The sequence below is a fragment of the Pseudorasbora parva genome, chromosome 9, assembly GCF_024679245.1.
Source record: "Pseudorasbora parva isolate DD20220531a chromosome 9, ASM2467924v1, whole genome shotgun sequence".
Lineage (NCBI taxonomy): Eukaryota > Metazoa > Chordata > Actinopteri > Cypriniformes > Gobionidae > Pseudorasbora > Pseudorasbora parva.
The window spans coordinates 38,264,070-38,283,271 of NC_090180.1; the positions used below are offsets into that span (position 1 = coordinate 38,264,070).

Genomic DNA, 19,202 nt, shown 5'->3' on the forward strand with positions numbered 1-19,202 from the left:
TGTAGCCTATTTATTGACAATAAAGTAGCCTATCATATGAATGATGCAGTTTTTTAATGTTTAGTATATTCTGCTCACCAAGGCTGCATTTATTTAATCAAAAATAGTTAAAACAGTAATATTGTGAAATATTACAAATTAAAACAGCTTTTTTCCTATGTGATCAAAGCTGAATTTATCATTACTCCAGTCTTCAGTGTCACATGATGCCTCACTAATCATTCTCATATGATGATTTTATAATCAAGAAACATTTATGATTATTATTGATGAAAACATTTGTGCTGCTTTAAAATGTTGTGGAAACCATGATACATTTTATTTTTCAGGATTCTTTGCATTTATTAAATAAATTATTATCTTTTGTAATATTAACAATATCACTTGTGATCAATTAAATGCATGTCTGATCAATAAAAGTATTAATTTCTCTCTTTTTTTAATTTTACCACAAATGTTTAGATGGATTCCACAAAATTTAAGCATCACCATGAGCAGCACAACTGCTAATAATCATAAATGTGTGTTGATCATCAAATCCTCATATGAGAATGATTAGTGAAGGATCATAGGACACAGAAGACTGGAGTAATGATGATAAATTCAGCTTTGATCACAGGAATAAATTGCATTTTACTATATATTCATAGAGGAGGAAAGTGGGCTGGTTTTGTTGAGCCCTGCACAGGCCCTGCACAATCCTATGACACACTCCTGCAGTCATTAAAATAGTTCAGCTTTTTTTGTAATGTCCAAGTTGTTATATTTCGTTTAGTTTCTTTATTAAAGTTAATTTAGAAAAATGTTTGGATAATTAGTTTGTTTGTTAATTTTTTTAAAGTGACAACCAAGCAGTCAGCGGCCGACAGTGGGTATGAGGTTAGGGGTGTAAAAAAAGTCAGGGTCCGTAGGGCTCTAAAGCATCGACTCAATCTGGCAACACTGATCACACCTACATTTACATTCCAATAAAGGTTATTGATAACATCACTTATAGGCAACTAGTCATCATATCTTCCGCTTCAGGAAACACATGTTAATGCTCAGCAGTACATATATGGTATATTTCCATTGTACTAAAATGCATTCATTTTCAATGGGTATATGCGGCTGAAACAGGTAGCCAGTGCCTCCCAAATTTTTCAACATTAACATTTTAATATAACATTATAGTCATTATGGCCTTTAGAAAAATGTTTTTGAGGTAGTGCACTGTAGGCCCCTGTGGTGTGGCCCCTAAGCTTTTGTCTTTAATGACATTTTTTTCCTTACATTACTTTTACTTTTATACTTTAAGTAGTTTTGAAACCAGTACTTTTACACTTTTACTTAAGTAAAAAGCTTGAGTTGATACTTCAATTTCTACAGAAGTATTTTTAAACCCTAGTATCTATACTTCCACTTGAGTAATGTATGTACTTTTCAAGTTCAAGTTCAAGTTCAAGAGTTTTATTTGTCACATACACAGTTATACAGAATACAACCGGCAGTGAAATGTAAACAGGTCCGCTCCATGGACAGCAAATAACAATTAACAAAAAAAGCACATAGGGATAGGATAAAATAGGAATAGGATAAGGTGCTATATATATATACATATGTAGAATTATGAATAAATCAAGTAAAAGAAATAAGAGATGTGGAATAAAATAAGTGAGATAAAGTAAACTGGAGACTATAAAAATAAATCTGTGGATAACAGAAGTGCAGGAGTGTAATGTGCAAACAGCATTATAATGAGTAGTTACATGAAACACAAGAATAAAGTGCAGTGCAATATCAGTATGTGAGTTTGTTAGTACTGAAGTGAGGTGAAGTCACATGTAGTTAAGTGACAGCGTTCAGGAGTCTGATGGCCTGTGGGAAGAAACTCCTCCTAAGTCTCTCAGTTTTGGCCATCAGGCTACGGAAGCGCTTACCAGAAGGCAGCCGGGTGAAGTGGGGGTTGGCCGGGTGATTAATGTCCTTGATGATTTTTGTAGCTCTGCCTGTGCATCGTTTGATGCAGATGTCCTGCAGAGACGGGAGAGCTGACCCTGAGATGCGCTCGGACAAGCGCACCACTCTTTGCAGGGCTTTGCAGTCGTGACTGGTGCTGTTACCATACCACGCTGTGATGCACTGAGTTAGTAAACTTTCTATCGCCCCTGAATAGAAAGTTTTCAGGATAGCTGGTGAGACCCGGAATTTCCTCAGCTGGCGCAGGTGGTACAGTCTTTGCCCGGCCTTTTTCACCTGAGACTGGATATGTGCAGTCCAGGTCAGGTCCTCGGAGATGTTGACACCCAGGTATTTGAAGCTGCTCACTCTCTCTACTGGTGTCCCGCTGATCATGAGAGGGGAATATGACCGCTGCTGTCTCTTCCTGAAGTCCACAATCAGTTCTTTGGTCTTGTTCACATTCAGAAGGAGACAGTTGTCTTGGCACCATGATGTCAGTTGCTCCACCTCATCCAAGTATGCCGTCTCATTGTTGTTGGAAATGAGGCCCAGGACAACAGTATCATCCGCAAACTTGATGACAGAGGTGGAGCTGTGTGTGGACAAACAGTCATGCGTGTAGAGAGAGTAGAGCAGGGGACTGAGGACACAGCCCTGCGGAGCTCCCACACTCACGGTGATGGAGGTGGAGGTGAACTGTCCTACTCTCACCACCTGAGGTCTGCCAGTGAGGAAATCTTCAATCCAGTGACAGAGAGAAGAGTTCAGGCCGAGATCCAGGAGTTTGCTAGTTAGCTTAATGGGAACTATGGTGTTAAAGGCTGAACTATAGTCAATAAATAGCAGTCTTACATAGTTCCCATTCTTGCTGTCGATGTGTGTGAGGGAGGAGTGGAGGACGTGAGAGATGGCATCTTCAGTCGATCTATTGGGACGATAAGCGAACTGAAGAGGGTCCAAGGTGTCAGGGATGGAGGAGCAAATGTTGTTTTTGATGAGTCTCTCAAAGACCTTCATGACTAAAGACGTGAGAGCCACTGGGCGATAGTCATTTAGGCAAGAGGGTTTACTGTTCTTAGGGACAGGGATGATGGTGGATTTTTGACACCTCTGCTTTTTTTAGTTTAGATTAATGCACAGAAAATTAGATTTCAGCTAGATTTTTTTACATTTTCCATGTGGTTTACCGCACAATTAAATAAAACAGGTCAGGTGCTAATTAATATTTAATATATTGGATACACATTTTTTTCTGTGAAACGCGTTAAGTTGCACAGAAAAGTTGCCTGATAGGACCTGCCCTGTACAGTTTAAGAAGCGGTAGCCTACTAATGCTATAAGACTATTATTTTGTTGAACAGACCTGGGCTGAATCCGATATAGCCCCCCCTATACCCAAATAGTGCATTATTTGAGGGGACAGCCATTGTCCGAAACCATGGAAATGTTCGAGTGCACTCATTCAACCCCACGCCACTTTTTTTTATCACCGCAATAGTTACACAACCGATGTACACTCAACAGCTGTCCGACTTCACACACTCGTTTTCATTCACTTCAATTTAACTGTGTTAGTGGACTAAATTAAGGAATAGTGAATGAGGGTTTAGGGTGCAATTTTTTGATGAACTTTTTAATGTCAACTATTTAACGGGTTTGACAGTACTTGTGATCTAGTTAGGTTGGATAAGGTAGAGGAAGTCAAATTTGACTGCATGTTGCAGTGCATGATCATTCGTGGGGTTTCAAAGTTTCACACTTCGTTTGGGGAACTGGTGGGAGTTAGAGGTGGTAGACAGAAGTTCTGTCTACCACCCCTAACTCTCAGTCACAGAACACGTGTTTTAGTTATTTATTGTTTTAGCTGCTTATAGATAACTTATTAAGATGCCCCTAGATACGAATATACAGACTAATCCATATTTAATTAGCCTGACAAGCCAGACCCACATCAAGATGTTTGGTCCGAACTTAGCCCCGCCCACAACATTTTTAGGTCGGTGGTTTGGTCTGGCCTCGCTCCATAGAGGAGTAATTATCCCCCAACAGAAACTGTCATCCTCGTCGCCAATTTTGTTATGTATTGCAATAATTCACAAGAAAACAGACTCGAGCAACCAGCTAGCTTCAACTTTTTCAGTTGTCTTTATTTTCTCTCCTTCACGCCCGTTTCACACATAGGGCCTACTCCGTCTACAGTGCGTGTGCGGTGCGTGTTGCGTTGCGTGTGCGTTGCAGGAGCCCCACACCCTGTAGTGCTTTCACATATGCTGCGTTTGCAGTCCGCAACTGATCCGCTGTTGCATACCACAAACACAGCATTTATTCATTATTTTTTATTTAAAGCAGCACTGGGCTACTTTTACTCTCGGGGTCCCCCTACAGTTTGGAAAAAATTATGTCCTCAACTACTGTCGTAAGATCTGTCATTCTACAACAGGGGATGCTATCGCGCGTGCATTTGTTGACATGACAACCCTGATAGCCCTGAACTAGTGAAGCGTGGGTCGTCTCATAACCCGCGGACCCCGTATGTCTATTTAATGGTCGTGGATGTGGAGCGGGTTGTAAAAATATATACAGTGGTGCGGTGCGGGCCAAATAACTTCATATAAGTGGCGCCGCGGGTTGGTGCAGCACTAACAGTTCCCCTGAACACTGCAAGAGGAGTTCAGAGTTCTTCTGGCGTCGCGTGTGAAATGTCTTCATCCCAGGTAAAGTTACAGTCAGTGACATATGTTTCAGCATGTCATATGAATATAATTTCATGGGTTTTATTTTTTTCAAACGCCAAATAATCACGATGCTCACGTTTACAAGCCAGCGTCATTATAGTAGTCTATTGGTTACCGTTTTACAGAATCTATATGATACTTCAGTTCAATGTTTGAGTGGTAGGTAATCACCATAACAAGCAGGACAGCATCGGTCGGGCACGCCTCCTTCAGCTCACGCCGACGAGCAAACGCTGGCCCAATGTTGATCCTCGTCCTGCCTTTAATTCCATCACTTTTTCGTTTCCTCTTATTGCTTTCCTCCAACAAAACCTTTTCTTTCTTATTTTTCTCTGCTGCTTCGGACATGACTATATTATCCGACGAACAAAGTTGGGCTTGCACGTCCGAATTTAAGGAAGTGTGGGTGTTGGTGGAAGTGACGTATATGCCGTAAAGCAGTCGAATTTTGTAGTTCTTTTTGTTCTCGGGTTACTACCCGAAACCTAAGGTTTAAAACTACGATTAAAAACGATACCGACCCCGTCAGGCTATGGTAGACGTGTCATTCAACTTATTGTAAGTCGATTTATCATCACAAGAGTCTTAAAAAATATATTATGAAGGTTGAAAAGTTACCTAGTGCTGATTTAAAATCCAAAAGTTTTTACTGAACATGCCTCGTCAGAATTCCAATTCTCTTTGTTTACTCTTTAATAGAAGTCAGGTTACGTAGCCTACTACATTTAAACAACATTTTATTAAATTCATTTATTCATATTTATATATTTTAGATTTAGCTCACACAAGTGGCAAAACATTTAAACATATGGTTATAGCCTTAAATCACAAACATTTTAAATTAACTTACAATAGGCTATTCAAAAACAGCCGACTCTCATCTTTGCTTTCGTTTTTACACCCTTTTAAAAGAAATCCTGCTGGTCAAAAAGAACTTTGCTTTTCACCTCCAAGAATGTACGAGTGCTCTCCATTATGGCACATTTTTTTACTTAAATGCCAGGTAAGGTGTCGTTTTATTGCTTTACTTGAGAAAAAAAATGAGTATATTTTAAATGATATGCATCTGTGGTGAAAGTACTAGATTTTCGCGTCAGTACGTTTATTTTAATGCGAACAATGTTCTATCACTTTAATGCAGCAACGCAGCGCAGCAAAAAATAGACTCGGTACGAAAACGATCGCTGCACTGCTGCAGACGCAACGCTCCTGGAACGGACTGACGGACTGCATCCGCGTGCAGTGTGAAAGCTGTCATCCGTTAGCATGGGTACGGAAAAAAATACGCACCGCACACGCACTGCAGACGGAGTATGTGTGAAACGGGCATCACTCTCTTACCAACATCCAGGGGTGTCGGACTGGGGGGATAAAGGGTACCGAGTACCCAGGGCCCGAGGCTGGGGGGGCCCTTTAGAAGTCAGTGCTACGCCGCTGCCAACATCCAGTACAATGTATCGTGGACTACATCGCCCTCTATAGGTTAAGCCGTAACTCAATGCACAACACATAGATAATTTAATTTCTCAGGCACAACGACACAGAACACAGCCCTGAAAGCGGCTGACATTACCTAGCTAAGTTAGACAGACCAACCCTGCGTCTCAATCAGCTCCCTAGTTCAGTAGTCAGGGCACTGATCAGGACATAAGTCAATGGGCTGACTCCCTGATCAGTGCCCTAGGGAGCTGATTGAGACGCACCCCAAGAGATGCATAGCCTGCATCTTAGCAAACTGAAGAGAGATGCACATCAACTTAACTTTAGGCTACTGTTATATGCTGACATCAAACTTGGAGAGGAGAGAACACAAGTTTACCTGATTGCTGTTCCCGCAATTCACTCTCATCGTGTTTTTCCCCTCTTTTCATGGCCAGAATCCCGCTTAATTTTATCATCAGTGTTTAACATTGATTGACGCACTTTGACATGAGGGGGAGGCGGGGCCTTGAGTAAATTGCTGGGCCCTACGCAGCTTGCATAGTGAGCGTATAGGGCTGTTCGGCTCTGAATATTTCTAGGGAACAGACTTGATTAAACGTGAAGTGACTAAAGAAATAGCGATTTGGATAAGAAGGAGAGGCAAGCGAAGCAATTAATTAAATCATTTTTATTCTCAAAGTTTGGCCATGACTGCATTAGATTATAGTTTATTTTTTATTCCGAAAGTAGCCTACTAAATGCGTGGAAAAATCTAACATGTAACATTTTAATTAGATTCTGCTTAAATGAACGAAATGACTTGAAAAAAATATTTGTTCATTTTGCTGAACGAGATTCAAAGATCCGAGTCAGTAAAATGATCCGAACTTCCCACCACTAAAGGGAAAGTGATCCAGTGGCGGTGGCTTTGGGAGTGGCCTCACAGGTAGTGAAGCATTCTGGGAAATGTTGTTTTTCATCCCCATGAGACAAAACTACATTTTCTGTCTTTTCTCAGTCTAGAAGGTACCAAATTCAAAAATATTTTCACACTTCTACTACATTAATGACCCAGTTTGAATACAGATTCATCTTCCCAGCGCGGAAGTACCCCTTTAAAAGGAAAAAAAGTCATTCTATACTTTAAAAATAACAATACTAGAATTGCTTTGCTACAATTTGACTGACAATTTGACAATTTGACTTTGAATGTCAAAATCTTAAAAAGCAGTGGACTTGACAGCTGTCTTTTTCTTCTTTTACATTGCAATCCACTGAATTCAGAGGGGTGGTTATACTTATTGACAAAAAATATACCCTTTCAAATGCAATCTGTGGATAAAGACAAATTGAGTAGATATATTATTTTAAGAGGAACAATTGCTATGCAGAGAATAACTTTGGAAATGTATACCGTCCTGAAATGGAGGGTGGTGATTTATTCATAGCCTATTATTCAAATTTGCATGTTTTATTGCAGAACTTGTGTTAGATAGGTCGCCTACCAAAGTGTCATCATTAAGTAAAGTTGCAAAAACACACATTATATATAAAATTTTCATTCTTCTGGTACTTTATTTTGGCTTTTCATATTTATTCTGATCTAGGTCTTGTTTTTTATTGTTCCAGTTATGTACTTTTTTCATTTTTGGCATAATAAACACTTTATACCCAAAGTCAAAACATTTACTCAGATCAATGAACAGCAGTAATAAAGCCTCAGTTTTACAGATTATATATATATAAAAAAGCTGTTTTAGGCTTTAGTTGCCCTTTAAAAAAGGCTTCTCAATCCATTTTTAGGTATGACTGTAGTTTTTGTTGAACAATCTTCCCAAGTAATGTTCATCACAGACCTTATTTTACATGTATATAAATTCTAAAAACCAATTGAAAAATTCCTGAGAAAACCCATGAGATTCAAGATTCAAAATTCGAAGATTCAAACTTTACATGCAGACATTTCTTGTATTCTGAATCCTCACCTTGTAATAATAAATTTTTCATAATAAAAGTTGTTTAGATCAGCTTTTAATGCCGAGTTTAGGGGTAAAATTGACACCAAAAATAGTAAAAAGGGTGTTTGACGAAAACGGTTTCAAGATGTATGAACTTACAAGTTAAATAACAATTAATTTGAATCTAATGAATGTATTTATTGTAACAGATTGTTTAAAGAATACATTGGTTACATCCAAAAACAAGCAGTAAGAAAAAAATGGGTTACTGAACACAGACAAACTTGTATGTTTCACCAGCAACACAGTAAATTAGTTTTGTGTACAATATACCGTACTGTGTTAATATTGTGTATATAAGAATGTGAATTAGGACATTACAAACTAAATATAATCGTACGAAATAAACTTGCTAAAGATTTATTTTTGTGGGCTAACTATAAACTATATAACTATAAAATCAATTTGTAATTTAACAGTGATTTGCACTGAATGTGTATTTATCGTTTGAGTCCTTTCATCATCACCCTGTATTGGAGTAAGGCGGGAATGAGGTCTTTTGCAGTGCTGATAATAGGCATTATATAGTCCTGCATAAAACCGCCAGAACTTTTCTCCTCCTTTTCTTTTTTAAGATTCTTTATCTCTTCATTTAGAAATTCAGCTTTCTCCCTAAAGCCTTTGTTTAGCATCTCTTCTTGCTCTTTCATTTTGCTCTCAATGGCTCTGTCCATCTCCTGCTGCTGCTGCTCCAGCTCTTTATTGAACTTCTCCTCTAGCTGCCTCATTCGGTCCTCCTGACGCTCTTTTTCTGCCGCCATCATTCGTTCACTCTCAGTGCGTTTCTCCTGTTCCTCTTTACACTTCTGTTCCAGCAGAGCATTCTTCTCCTTTTCCTCTGCCAGTCAAGATAAAAATAAACAAAGAGAGAAATTATGTCAAAAATGATGCCAATACTAAACCTCAAGGACCTGAACTCCAATATGCTCCAAAGATTAAACAACCTATTGAATGAATTGGTAAAGATTTACCTTGAATCTTTCTGTCGTTTTCAGTGAGTTTTGTGTCTGTGTAGAGAATGCTGTTTGCTTCAGCTCCTCGATCATTCAGAAACTCATTCAGCATGGCCTCAGCCTGTACATAAAAATAGTATTGGAGCTAATTTATAGTACTCATAACCATATGTACTTAAAGAAGCATTTCATAAAAACACAGAACATGTCCTCACCGATACACCTTTGTTGGGTTCTCTGCGGTACTGCTCAACGATGGCGTCTCTGTCTCTGCAGTAGAGTTCATATCCTCCAGACGTACTGTACTCTCCATTCTGCAGTCGTTTATTCATGTCAGAGAACAGATTCTTCAGCAGATCTCTGCACGTTCTCTCTGACGCATTCACATTCTCTTCCAGCAGGCCTATATAGTGTACATCTATGTTTTCCTAAACACACAAACAGTACATGCGTCATACATACACACAGGAAAAAGTCATGTTAGCTGAGTTATTTGTTAAATAACCATATGCCCCACTCAAACTTCCCTAAAAAAGTTTTTCCCATGCACACAAGAACATTTTAAATTGTATTTAGCTGAAGTATTTAAATAATGCATAATGATTAAATTAACAAACCTTTGCATATTTAAGAATATATCTGCATTATTATGAGTGTGCACATAATTGTGGATTTGAAACTCACCACCAGTTTTATTAGGAATTCTCCTTTTTCATCTTTAAAGGAGCGCTTCATGAACTCAGAGGTGGCCAGACTGCTGAACTTCTGGTGCTGCGAGGAAATTTCATCCACATTTACCGGGAAATTGTTCTTCACCTGCCAAGAACAACATGCTTGATCACTGAATGGCTGTAACAATTAAGTTAAACAGTTTTAATTAAAGAACTTTAATATGAAAAAGGCAGAGATTTATTTATTTACTGAATGTTAACATGTTAAATGGATAACATGATGCTTTAAACTATTGCCTGCTGTAAGTGACCTGTATATGTAGATTTATATCAATTTTTATTTAACATTGTAAGAGCCATGCTTTGAATAATTGTAATTTAACACAAAAAGCACAAATTATTGAGTAGATACAGTCACAGCCAAAATTATTGGCACCTTGGTAAATATGATCAAAGGTGGCTGTAAAAATAAAAAAAAGTGTGTGTGTGGGGGTGCACCCATTTATTAAAAAAATTTTTTGTCTCTGAACAAGATGTCCATAAAGTGTTTTTCCCCTGACTTTCCATTATTTTACTTCAATGAAAAGTTAGGTTTTTGGGAATTTTTTGAATGATAACCTAAAAAGGATAAACAAGGCAGATTTATTTTTACAGCCATCTTTGATCATATAGGTGCCAATAATTCTGACCATGACTCTATTAAAAATTGGTTTAGGTTAATGTTATTTATGCAAGTTACATTTTTGTAAGAAGATTGTCCATATTTAACACATTAAAAAGTCAAATAGCTAGCTTCCGGCAGACCGCCTTCTGTATTCAACTTACGGAAAAAAATTAACTGACGTGGAGATGACATCAGATGTTTATAACGTATTAAATATGGATATTTTTCATACAAAAATCCATAGATTCGCTTCAGAAGGCCTTTATTAGTTTCTTTTTTGTTTGTTTTTTGATTGTGCAAGAATGCTCAGTAAACGAATGAAACCTGAACGAAGAGTAAATTTTTTGTCAGAAAGAATAACAAAGGATTATTGCTACTACAATTACATAAAATCATTATATTAACAGGCAGCTAAGTAATGGCACTGACTAAATATATGAAATTGTGCATGTCTTACCTCTTCCATCCTACTCTGATACACTTTCAAAGCTTCTTCAACAGCTGCCTGGTTCTCTAGATTTGCGAGAGCAACCACTGCATTCTCCAGGCAGGGCACTTTCCCACTGCTGATTGTATCCACATAAATCTGCACCAGATGCCCGAGCACTGACAACGCACACAAACACATCCACATATTTTTACCTTTTTAAATATAAAGGCTTATGTGTCTGAAGTTCACACTCTTAACACTGAAATGTTCCAATAACTGTTACATTGGTAAACACTTACATTTGCCAGTAACCCTGTGTCCTCCTTTAAGTGTTTTCACAAAACTCTTGTGAAATATGTGGTCACAAAAACGATCCGTGACCTTCAGAAAATCTGGTACAAGATCCCGTTCTTGCAAGCTTTCTAAGCGCTTCATGTTTTCAGGCGAGGCTGGAGATGGGAACACGAAACAGTTCCGGGATGGGAAATAATTTCGGATGCATTGACGGGGCAGGTTGTAGTCGCTGGTTTTCTTATTCACACCTAAATGAGGTTTAGGAGAAAAAGAAGAATATGTCAAAAAAAAAACCTTGTTGTGGTTGTTAATATTTGTAGACTATTAATTTACATTCACATACTGGTGCTTGATATGTACGGTATGTCTATCTAAAATACCTTTCTTCAGCTGGAGGGCAAACTCAAGGTACCCGTCCCCAGTCACTTTCCTTCCCTCAATTTCCAGTTCCAAGGTGAAATCTCTGACGACCCAGATGAATGATGGGAAAAACTGCACAAATTTGGAATCCTCCTCTTCCTCTTCGTCTCCTGCTTCTGCCGATCTGATCTTGATTTGCTCAGCGAGCTCACTAACATAGCTGCAGCACATTGAGAAATAACAGCATCTTGCAAAGGTTGTATAAATGAAAGAGGGGTCTTACATGTGGCAGGTTAAAGGATACTGCAGATTTTCCACGGCATTGTTATCAATGGTGCCGCGGCTGTTGTACACCAGAGTGCTGCTCAGCAGAACAGCCAGACAGAAAATCCAGCTGTCATTCTTAGAGTCTCCCTGAAACACACAATCTTCAAAATCCAAGCATCGACCATATAACAATATTAATAAGTCTACAGCTCAATCCCTGTCCTCACCTTGTCCACATCGCCGAGTCCCTCTGTGTCCAGCAGCACCAGAGTGTGTCCTTCTTTTCGGGGATGAGGGACACACCACATCCAGATGCCTTTGGTTTTCGACTCAATGGTGTTGCCGAGAGCAAAGCCTAAGACAATTATTTTTATTATTATTAGCATTATGTAGTTAATATTCACATTTTAAGTTGCCATATCGGTGTCATGTCCATGAGAGTTCTTTCACCTGACTGTTGTCCTGCCAGGCGGTTCATAAGGTAGGACTTCCCCGTACGGTAGAGTCCCACCACAGACACCACCACCACCGGCTCCTTGATTCTACTCAGGAGCTCAATGGCATCCTTACAGACGCAGAGAGATCCCTTCACATTCTCCACCAAACAAATGGGCGAAGGCATTAATGTGGCATTAGACATGCTGGCTCTCTCTAGCTCTTCCTGTTTGCTAAAGGTGGTAAATAAATAAAAATGTTTTACTGTAAACAAAATGTATAAAACCTGTAGACCTCATACCTCAAAACAATGAATTCTTAATGTACTCTCAAAGATACTGTACATTTAGCTACATTCTGTATATAGCCATTAAAAGTTTTTTTTTCTTTGAATTTCTGTATTTTTTATTCTGTGCTGTATACAGTACTCTTACCTTAAACTATGTTTACTATGGTCAACTATATATTATTCAATGTTACAAGAATTCTGATTTCATTAGAATAGTTGGTTTATTTGCATGATCACATATTGATTATAAAGGAAAGATAAAGGTCAATGACTTAGAGTAACTTGCCTTTATGATTTTCAAAACTGCTAAGTGGCTTGAAAGTGATAAGGTAAATATTATGATATCAAAAGATATCTACATTTTTTTGAGTGCGGGCATAAATGTGTTACTATTAAGTTTTTCGAGGCCCCATGCGCCGCCTAAATTAAAGTAATTTTGGACTCAGGAACAATAGGCTAATCAGACACAGTTTTCAAAGCCTTCGGATATTCATATATATAGAATCTCCATTACTGCGCGTTAAATAGGCTAATCATTATTTAAATAATATAGTGTTATAATATTTAGACTAAATTAAAATATATTACGTATAGATGTCCATTTAAAAAAAATCGCATTGTGAATAAAATGTAGGCTAAATCATTAAAAAGTATTTTTAATAAATGACCAAATGCCAAGAAAGTTCACTTACCTGACTCCAAGTGTATTTAGGACGACGCTCCTCCACGATAGGCTACTTCTCACTGCGCACTGAAAGGAATCCCAGGTTTTATTTAGTGCAAAGTTGGTGTTGTTTTTCAGTATCCGCCCAGCGCCCATGTAGATTTAAAGCCGAGTTGACGTTAAACGGTTGATTTCAAGGAAACTATCCAAACTCGAACCGAACCAGCGTTGTTTCGCTTTTAGTTTCACTTTCACTGATTCGCCAATGAGAGAACGCGCCTCGTCTTCGTGCCATTTATAGACGATAAGATGGGATCGCACAGGAGGAGCCTGTCAACAGTTGTTTTGAGAAGACCATTACAAAGCAAACAACCCTAAAGGCCTCACTGACTAGTTTTAAAGACATTTACTTCATCTGCCTGTCGGTAAGGTAAGCTAATAATATTTGCTATAGCTTTATTACTTTGTAGCCTAGGCTATAGCCCACAATCACGAGAATGCCCCCTATAGCATACACGCGGTGTGCTATGTGTCATTGCAAACCTGAATCTTAATTATTGTTCGGGAATTGCTTGTTCTAGGATAATTATAATTTAGCATGTTATGAACAGAATGCTTAAAGATTTATTTTGTGGGGCAATACATTTTAATAGGTCACTAGGCCTACTTGTGATTTGAAAGCCAAAAATGTTCAGAAAAGGTAAATTATCAGATTAACATTGAAATATCTCTTACTTTTAACTGGTGACAGTGTTTAATCTGGTTTAAATATGCAGTAGTTAACTTTTGTAAAAATGTATTTTTTTACATATTTGTTAAACCTGTCATTATGTCCTGACAGTAGAATATGAGAGAGATAATCTGTGAAAAAAATCTAGCTCCTCCCAGTGGTCCTATTGCCATTTGCAGAAATACACAGCTCCCGGTAAGAAACAACAAATCAGAGCCAGGAGGAGTGTCTTAGCCGTGTCAATCAAGCTTGTGTGCATGTTGATCACAACCTCCTCTCATGCACACTGCATACAGTCAGGCATTCAAATTCAAGATTACCAGTGTGCAAGCAGCTGTGATTACAGTGGACAAACAATCCAAACTGCAGATTCCTTGAATAGAACCTGCTCACAAAATAAAGACGGGTAAACGGAAAAAGAACGAAGACAATGATAAAAGAGACAAAAAGATAGAATTAGACAGTGCCATAATAATACAAATGTCGTAAATATCGGAGTAGCTTTTCCGAGGTGGAGGGAGCTACGTGTCCTGAAAGGATTAAAGGAAGTGTATGTAAGAATGTGGCCAAAACTGGTATGACAATCACCATCTCCTCTCCCCCTCCTCCTGACTCGAGGTTGCCAGATAGGCTGCAGGATCCAGCAGGAACGTTTGTAGATCTGCAGCTGTGGTAACTAGAGCAGATCTGGCAACCCGGATGCCAAAACACTACTGACTCCGTGATTGGTCGATAGGTGGAGGGTGGAGCTTCAGGCCAAAACTCAACATGTCAACATCAACATCAGTTGAGGGCTGCAACAACAATTTTAAAATTACAAAATATCCTGGCCAGACAACTGTTGTCAGTGATATAAGCATTTGAAATTAACATGATTTCTTAATGTCTAGTGACATATTATTCTATGATTAATTGAAATACATTTCTTATAGTTCCTTTAAAAACCGATGCAGAGTTAGCCACATTTCTGCTTGACAAGTATCTCTGCTTGATTTGAGCCCACTGACTCAGTGTCAAAACTCTAGCCGCATATATTGATTATAATAAAGATAAAATGTCACACACTGTGCAAAGCAACTATTGAAACCTACTAATTCACTGGCTTGTCATGTTGCTGAAAATAATGTACTGTCGAGATATTGGGATACCAAAGTCTTTAAGAAATGAAGAGGGCTATTTATTTACATATACTGAATTTTTAATTATGAGACCATTAGAATATCGGGGGATTATGTTTGTATATAAGAAGCCATCATAAGAGCCTGACTATGAAATGAAAATTAAATAACTGGATGGGGAGTTTGTTAACACAGTTTTAAATAAAGGGAATTATTTAATTTATACACAATTTAGATATATAATATTACCTTAATAAAAGACGATTAGAGATGTAAAAATGATTAAAACTAAATAAAAAAATATATTCAAATTCATTCTAGATTAATACTCTGTGATTGACCAATGAGCTCTTTTGTTATTTTGCCCCGAGCATGCACAATGATAGAAGAGACTAATTTGATGGAGAAGAGTAGACGTGATCTACTATTGTCCCACAAGGGGAAATTGGATTTGCAGCAAATGCTCCACATAAACACATTAACATACAACAACACTCACCAACAAAGACCAACCAGCAGGGAAGGAATTCACAATAACGCCCAATGTACATAATGTGCAAATAAATAAATAAATAAATAAACAAAATACTGAACATGATCAAGTGCAAAAATGCAACTTGTACAAGTTAGTATAATGTACTAAGTGCCATTAAGGTGCCTTACTGCTGACAGAATAAAAGATATTTGCATCCTCTTTGTTCTGCAGCTAGGAACTGAAAAGCGCCGTTCAGAGGGCAAAAGCTCAAACTCTGTTCTTAGGGGATGATCCTGTAAATGAGCTATGACTGACTCTAACTTTCCTCTGGACCTGTTTTATGTATAACTCCCCAGGTTTAGCCTGACTTCTCCTGGAAATCTTGCCTGCCACTTTGACCAGACTACCAAGTCTGTTTTTATTTGTCAGGGAGAGGCTTCCAAACCAAGTAGCTATACAAAAAGATAAAACCGATTCAATAAAAGCCAGATAAAACAGAGTCATCATTTCTGAAGAAACACTAAAAGTGTTCATTTTCCTAAGAAAGTACAGTCTTTGTTGGATTTTCTTTGAGACAGCATCAACCAAAGGTTTAAAACACAGTTTGTTGTCTAAAATGACTCCAAGATATTTGTATGTCTCCACGAGCTCAATGTCCTTTAATAACCATGACTGTAAAGCGAGGTGGTGTCCTGCGAAAGTCAATGACCATGTCCTTAGTTTTAGATACATTCAGCTGTAAAAAGGAACTATCGAACCACTCTACAAAGTCCCTGAGGACTGGCCCATGGTCCCGTCCCTGATAGTAGGCTGACAATGACAGAATCATCAGCAAACTTAAGTATGTATCTATCCTGGTACAAACTGCAACACTGGTTTGTGTACAGGATGTACAGGAGAGGAGATAGACAGCAACCTTGGGGAGAACCAGTGGATGTAAAAGTGACTTCAGATAAGGTGCTGTTGGCCCTCACGCTCTGGGATCTATCTGTTAAAAAAAGCCAATAACCAGCCCACCAAATTCAAATCAAGGTTAAAATCCACAATCAGTCTATCAGCGAGCAGAAAGGGCTGAATGGTGTTAAAAGCAGAAGTAAAATCATCAAAAAAGTCTGACATGAATCTTGAGATAAAATTTAGATTAAAAAACCCTTCGAAAAGTATGAGAAAGTTTGAGATTTAATTAATTTCATGCATTCTGAATAAGACGACGACTGAATAGAGTAATACATTCTACTAGTTTACGAAACCATTTTATGATCACGCACACCTGTAGTGGAGGTGCGCCTGTGTGAGAGCAAAAATCGACATAGCCATTGTTAGCTATGTGTCTATATAAGAGCAAAAGCTATTGATTCAGAGGCTAGGTTGTTGTTGTTTTTTGTCTTCCTTGTTTCTATTTTTTTCTTTCCATCTTTTTATTTCTTGGTTCTAACATGATACCCGAGCGATCTTCTGTGACACACAAACCTGTAGCAGAGGAGAAGACAATATGTTGAGGAGAGGACCACGATATACTTTCCTTGAGTTTTCCAGTTGCACCGTGAAGCAAGACTAATTTCGATCTAAATAACTCTTAAAGGTGCACTATGTAGTATTTTTGCAGTAAAATATCCAAAAACCACTAGGCCAGTGTTATATATTTTGTTCCGTTGAGTACTTACAATATCCCAAATGTTTCCAACTATTTGTAAATTGTGAGAAAATTGCTATTTTATCTAAGGACCGGGACGTGTCAGCATAGCGTTTGAGGGAGTCGCCTGTCAATCGTGTCATATCTGCGTTACCCTCAGTTTTATTCTGCAGAAGCGCTTCTCTCTTAGCAGTGTGAACATGTCACAGCAGCGCCGAGCAGTGGCGAGGCCAGAAATTTTTAACTGAGTGGACCTTGGTGGAATAGGGTGGACCTCAATGACTACTCTCAAATTACACAAATTTAACAATATGGGACAAAATCACTTGACAGTAAATATAAGCTATATATGATTTATTTTTTGCCAACAAATTCATATAATTCATATATACAAAATTAATTTATAACAAGCAGCTACAAAGCCTATTGCAAGGAAGACAAATATAGATATTGTGCTGTGCAGTTCTTGTCAACTAATGAAACTCAGTATAACTGTTGTCAAACATATATTTGCAGTTATATGAAAATGTTTTCGCTCTACAGTAATTATTTTTTAATAGGGCTGTCAATTGATTAAAATTTTTAATCGCTATTAATCGCATGATTGTCATGAGTTAACTCGTGATTAATCGCAATTTAATCGCACATTTTTAGCAATTGTAAATCTAAAATTACGTTTTTAATACTCTAATCAACATGAGTATGGACAAATATGCATGCTTTGTGCAAATGTACATTTATTATTAGTGAAAGCATACTTATTCAATAATAATCAATACAGCATGAAGATTAGACATATCAAAGGTCATAGATGTTTATCTAAGAAATTGTTCATGTCTCTTAAGCCTAAACTTAAAAATGAAGAGTAAGTAGTTTCTCTCATTTTAAGAATATAAAGGGAGTTTTTACACTGGCCGTTTAATTCAGAGCAGGGCACAGTTCGTATGAAAAATTGGTAATGTGTACCAGTGAGCGCACCAGAACCACACCATACCTGGAGGAGGTCCATATTCCATGAGTAGGAATATAGTGCGGCCCCTTTAAGAGACGCGCGCTCCCTATTGAACTGCCGGTATTTTGCGTGTGCGCGCCGAACTGGGCCGTGATTCACGTGGACAGTGTGAAGAACATGGACTCGGGAGCGCGCTTGTTCAGGAAAGTAACCTGTGCATTCGTTTTAGCCGATTGTAATGTATTTAGTTCAGTAAAACAGGTGTACTGTAATCGGTGATGGTGTTAATGATTTACCTCAGACATGCAGTGCATCGCGCTCAGACTGCAGAGAATGTGCTCAGTGAAAAAAACGCACTTTTCTTTCTGAAGTCTAATAAAAGTTAAACAAAAAATGTGGTAGCTTATGTAGGCAATAACTGCACTTTTGGTTTAGCATATTAATGTTAATGTCAACCCTTTTCTTTCCCTATTAATGTTTGCTGCTGCATCCTTTGCGTCTGACTGCTCTCACTTTTTCCAACTACGGGCTATGCCACGGATCAAACAGAAAATGCACGCTGCGTTAATGCCCGTTAATACATTTAGTGCCGTTAAAATGAATTTGCGTTAACGCGTTATTAACATATTTGACAGCCCTATTTTTTAATGAAACTTTTTGTACGTGTTTAAGTGATTTGTGTTGTCACATAGGCAGGGCTCGACATTAACGCTTGTTCGGGACAAGTGAAGATACTTGCCCGTAGAACAAGAGCCTGATTAAAACGCCAATAAAAAAATCTAGCAAATCACCAAGATGCAAGAATGATTGTGCTTTAATTTAGTGTAAGTGGCGATCGATAGTGGATAATAATATAATGAACTGGCGGTCGCGCTGTTGACGCTCGTGTCCAGCCTCTCGAGGAGAAATTAAAATACTTGAGCGTTTAAGCTGTTTTCCTGAATACAATCCCGACTGAAAATGACCCTGATTTCATATGACATTTCAATTAATTAACATTCACTTACATTTTAGATGCAATATTGAGTGTTTTTGTTCTATTTCAGCTGCGAAAATCGTTCACAGCAAGTGTTCTTCTTCTTCTGGCTTTTTATGGCTGGCAAACAAACGATAGGTGCATTCCCGCCATCTAATGGACTGGAGTGTGGGCC

General features: G+C 38.2%; 2 protein-coding genes across 4 annotated transcripts in view; one reads left to right on the top strand and one right to left on the bottom strand.

Annotated features, from left to right (window-relative positions):
• Nucleotides 1–7,777: 7,777 nt before the first annotated feature.
• gbp1 (guanylate binding protein 1) lies at nt 7,778–19,128 on the bottom strand. 2 transcript variants are annotated; one of them, XM_067452499.1, is made up of 12 exons: nt 19,059–19,128; nt 13,172–13,230; nt 12,206–12,423; nt 11,983–12,110; nt 11,793–11,902; nt 11,509–11,708; nt 11,134–11,376; nt 10,862–11,010; nt 9,754–9,885; nt 9,285–9,497; nt 9,088–9,190; nt 7,778–8,954 (listed from the first exon to the last, which is right to left on the bottom strand). In XM_067452499.1, the coding sequence occupies exons 3-12, from the start codon at nt 12,393–12,395 to the stop codon at nt 8,557–8,559; spliced, it is 1,866 nt and encodes a 621-aa protein (XP_067308600.1). In that variant the 5' UTR covers nt 12,396–12,423; nt 13,172–13,230; nt 19,059–19,128; the 3' UTR covers nt 7,778–8,556. The 2 variants fall into 2 exon arrangements, with proteins under 2 accessions (XP_067308600.1, XP_067308599.1); XM_067452498.1 differs by lacking the exon at nt 19,059–19,128 and having other exon boundaries at nt 13,172–13,419.
• LOC137089058 (guanylate-binding protein 1-like) overlaps nt 13,443–19,202 on the top strand; it is a 32,525-nt gene continuing 26,765 nt past the window's right edge. Inside the window, exon 1 of one of the 2 annotated variants that reach the window (XM_067452501.1) lies at nt 13,443–13,573. The gene's annotated coding sequence lies outside the window, so the exon portion shown is untranslated. The remainder of the gene's footprint in view (nt 13,574–19,202) is intronic. The other variant, XM_067452502.1, reaches the window with a different exon arrangement.